At 46.3% G+C, this 3,990-nt stretch overlaps 1 protein-coding gene across 1 annotated transcript; it reads left to right on the forward strand.

Annotated features, from left to right (window-relative positions):
- Positions 1 to 6: 6 nt before the first annotated feature.
- CLRN1 (clarin 1) lies at positions 7 to 3,808 on the forward strand. The gene is made up of 3 exons (XM_057388895.1): positions 7 to 290; positions 2,610 to 2,789; positions 3,444 to 3,808. The coding sequence occupies exons 1-3, from the start codon at positions 38 to 40 to the stop codon at positions 3,707 to 3,709; spliced, it is 699 nt and encodes a 232-aa protein (XP_057244878.1). The 5' UTR covers positions 7 to 37; the 3' UTR covers positions 3,710 to 3,808.
- Positions 3,809 to 3,990: the final 182 nt, after the last annotated feature.

The raw sequence follows: 3,990 nt of genomic DNA on the forward strand, positions 1-3,990 counted from the left end.
CCGTGCCCCTCCTCTCCCTCCTCTCCCTCAGCGCATCATGCCGGCGCCGCAGAAGAAGCTGCTTTTCTGCCTGGCSGGGGTGCTGAGCCTGGCCTGTGCCCTGGGCACGGCGGTGGCCACGGGCACGCAGCTCTGGGTGCGGGGCACCATCCTCTGCTCCACCGGAGCGCTGCTGGTGAATGCCAGCGGCCCCGAGCTGCGCCAGTTCCTGGGCCACATCCACTACGGGCTCTTCTCGGGCCAGCGGCTGCGCCAGTGCGGCCTCGGAGCGCGCCCCTTGCACTTCTCCTGTGAGTATTGATGGCTTTAGGGTTTTTTCTGCACCCCGGGGTCCCTCTGTCCGACACCCAGCCCGGCAAGGTGGGACACACCGAACCAACCTTCCCTGCCGTGCTCCGATCTTCAGGATCGATGATTTTAGCATGAATAACTTATTTTGTGATGATAATAATAATAATACAGCTCGGCTCATGTCTTCCAGAGTSTATAACGCGGGTATCTTCGTTCCGAAAGGTTTATTACATTTTAAAATAATATTTTGGGGGGATTTAATTAATCTCGGTCGGGTGTGTCAGCATTACAGCGTCACCTCTGTGCTGTCGGGGAGAATGAACTGAAGCAGAAAGCTCACAAAAGAGCTGGGGCAGGCACCGAGTGCTTTGAGAAACAAAGCAGCCCCAGAGTTCATTATTTGTGGCACTAATTGGAAGAGGATGCCTGGAGAATGCTGGCTGACTGTACCTGACACACAGAATATCAAAGCATCAGTAATGSCTTCACTTTACACTCATAACCCATTTATCTTCAAGCATAACAAGATCAATAAAACACCGTGTGACTGAATTTTCAGAGCASTCTGTGCCATCCCAGGTTTGATTTGCTGCTGTCAGTGAAATCCTGACTCAGGGCTGGTTCAGCTCTGGGTGACACTGAGCTCAGGCAGCAGCACCGAGAGGCACAGCGGGATGGGGACAAACTGCAGCCAGGGCAGGATGTTCATTACGGAAAGAAATTGGAGCAAAATGCGGATTCTGTTCCTGTTCCTGCAGCCTGGGCAGGAGTGTTCACTACAGAAACAAATGGGAGCAAAATGCTGATCCTGATCCTGCAGCCAGGACAGAGTGTTCACTTCTAAAAGAAATTGGAGAGAGATGTTGATCCTGTTCCTGGAGCTGCAGCAGCCAGGGCAGGAGTGTTCACTCAGGGCAGAGTGTTCACTACAGAAAGAAATTGGAGCAAAATACTGTTCCTGTTCTTGGGACAAACTGCAGCCAGGACAGGAGTGTTCACCTCCGAAAGAAATTGGAGCAAAATACTGTTCCTGTAGCCAGGACAGGAGGGTTCACTACAGAAAGAAATTGGAGCAAAATGTTGATTCCAGCAGCCAGGACAGGAGTGTTCACCTCTGAAAGAAATTGGAGCAAAATGCTGATCCTGTTCCTGTTCCTGGAAGTGTTCACCTCCAAAAGAAATTGGAGTAAAATGTTGATTCTGTTCCTGGAGCAAAGTGCAGCCAGGGCAGGAGTGTTCACTACAGAAAAAAATGGGAGCAAAATGCTGATCCTGTTCCTGAGACAAATTGCAGCCAGGACAGAGTGTTCACCTCCAGAAGAAATTGGAGTAAAATGTTGATTCTGTTCCTGGAGCAAAGTGCAGCCAGGACAATGTGTTCACTCAGGACAGGAGTGTTCACCTCCAAAAGCAATTGGAGCAAAACACTAATCCTGTTCCTGCAGCCTTCTCCCTCATCCCAACGCGTTGGAAGCTCATTGCAGAAAGCAGAAATCACGTCTAAAACACAGAGCCACAGCTGAGCGCACTCGCTGCACTTTGAACATGTGAGCAGAGCAGAAAACAGGAGCCGTGATTGAGTTCCCCCGTTAAATCTCCCCTCGGAGCGTCTCTTTTAATTGCGACGTGAATTTGCTCTGCCAGCAGAGCCGCTGCAGCTTCTGCTCCATTTGCTGCTCTGTTTCCCATCAGTTTCTGGGTCACAGCTCCTTTTCCAAAGGTCTCTGCACACACGGGTTCGTTCAGCGCCCTAAAGGAATGTTTTCCTTTCAGGACTGCAGTTCATTTTTCCCGATGCAGCCCATATAAAATTTTAATGGCATAAACAGCTACAGATGCCAAGGGGAGGATTCAATAGCACGCCATAAACCGTTTTCTTAAAAAAACCGATACAAAGCTGTGTTTTTAAATACCCAGTTTTGCAAGTTTTCCCACAACATCACAGGAACTAATGCTACTCCTTTAGAAATCCTGACAGGGAAGCACTGGAAGGGGCTCTAAAATCCCCTTGGAGCCTTTAAAGGATTAAAACAACGACCAGAAACCAGCAGGAACCCCCAGTCTGACTTCAGAGACAGCTTTATATAATAAAATAATGAATAATAATAATAATAATAATAATAATAATAATAATAATAATAATAATAATAATAATAATAATAATAATAATAATAATAATAATACATTTATATAATAATAATGCTAATGCTAATGCTAATAATAATAATAATAACAATAATAATAATAATAATAGTAATAATGATAATGAGAATTATAATGATAATAATAATAATAATGCCTTTGTTTTGTTCTCTCAGTTTTTCCAGATTTGCTGAAGATCATCCCCGCGAGTATCCACGTCAGCGTCATTCTCTTCTGCACGATTCTGATCATTTTTGCCCTGGTGGCAGCGGGTTTTTTCATGTTCAACGCCTTTGGCAGCCCCTACGAGACGCTGCACGGCCCCGTGGGGCTGTACCTGTGGAGCTTCATCGGCTGTGAGTGCTGCGGGGCTGTTCCTGGGCTGGCAAAAGGACAAAATTCCAAATTCACTGCTCACAAAACCCCGAGTTCACTGCTCACAAAACCCCAAATTCACTGCTCACAAAACCCCAAATTCACTGCTCACAACACCCCGAGTTCAGTGCTCACAAAACACCCCGAATTCACTGCTCACAAAACATCCCGAGTTCACTGCTCACAAAACATCCCGAGTTCACTGCTCACAACACCCCAAATTCACTGCTCACAACACCCCGAGTTCAGTGCTCACAAAACCCCGAGTTCACTGCTCACAAAACCCCGAGTTCAGTGCTCACAACACCCCAAATTCACTGCTCACAAAACCCCGAGTTCAGTGCTCACAAAACCCCATTTATCGGCAGATTAGGGCGAGTCAAGGACTGCGGCCGTGCTGACCCTAAATTGGTAAAACCGAGCTCTAGGCAGGAAGGAGGGCGGCTCTGCTGTGCCAAAATTTGTGTTTTCCAAGTTAGAACTGAGTGATAAAATGGGGAATTCACCCACAAGGGCAGGAAGGGGCAGGGGATTGATATCGGGGTGATAATGATAATAATTATGATTATATAATAATTATGATTGTATAATAATTATGATTATATAATAATTCTGATTATCACCCTCCCTTTCAGGCTCCTGCGGCTGCCTCATCATGATCCTCTTCTCGTCGGAGGTGAAGATCCACCACCTTTCGGAGAAAATCGCCAACTTCAAAGAGGGATCTTTCACCTTCAAGACTCAGGGCGAGCACTTCGCCGATTGCTTCTGGACCATCCTGGTTTGCTCCCTGGTGCACTTCCTCAACGCTCTGCTCATCCGATTCGCGGGCTTTGAGTTTCCCTTTTCCAAAGCAAAGGATTCGGGGACAATCACGGGAGCGGTCGACCTCATGTATTAAAATTACACAATTTAGGAACGTTTCCAGTAAAGAAATTTGTCACTGTTACTATCTTGTGAATGAGTAGCTCTAGAGAAGGTGAAAAAAGAAAAAAAAAAAGGAAGTTTCAAATAAGTGTCAATACGGTGTATGCAGTGAACAAAAGGGATGGAAAACCCCTCTTTCTCGAGATAAGACCTTATTAAGACACTTCTTTTTTTCCCCCTGTAAACTGTTTGAAAAGTAGCTGGTACGAAGAAAACGAGAAATCTCAGTGGTGTTCACTGAATCTGGAAATTCCA

Source organism: Malurus melanocephalus, unplaced genomic scaffold, assembly GCF_030028575.1.
Source record: "Malurus melanocephalus ecotype Western Australia unplaced genomic scaffold, MMel_1.1 scaffold_2734, whole genome shotgun sequence".
Taxonomy (NCBI): Eukaryota; Metazoa; Chordata; class Aves; order Passeriformes; family Maluridae; genus Malurus; species Malurus melanocephalus.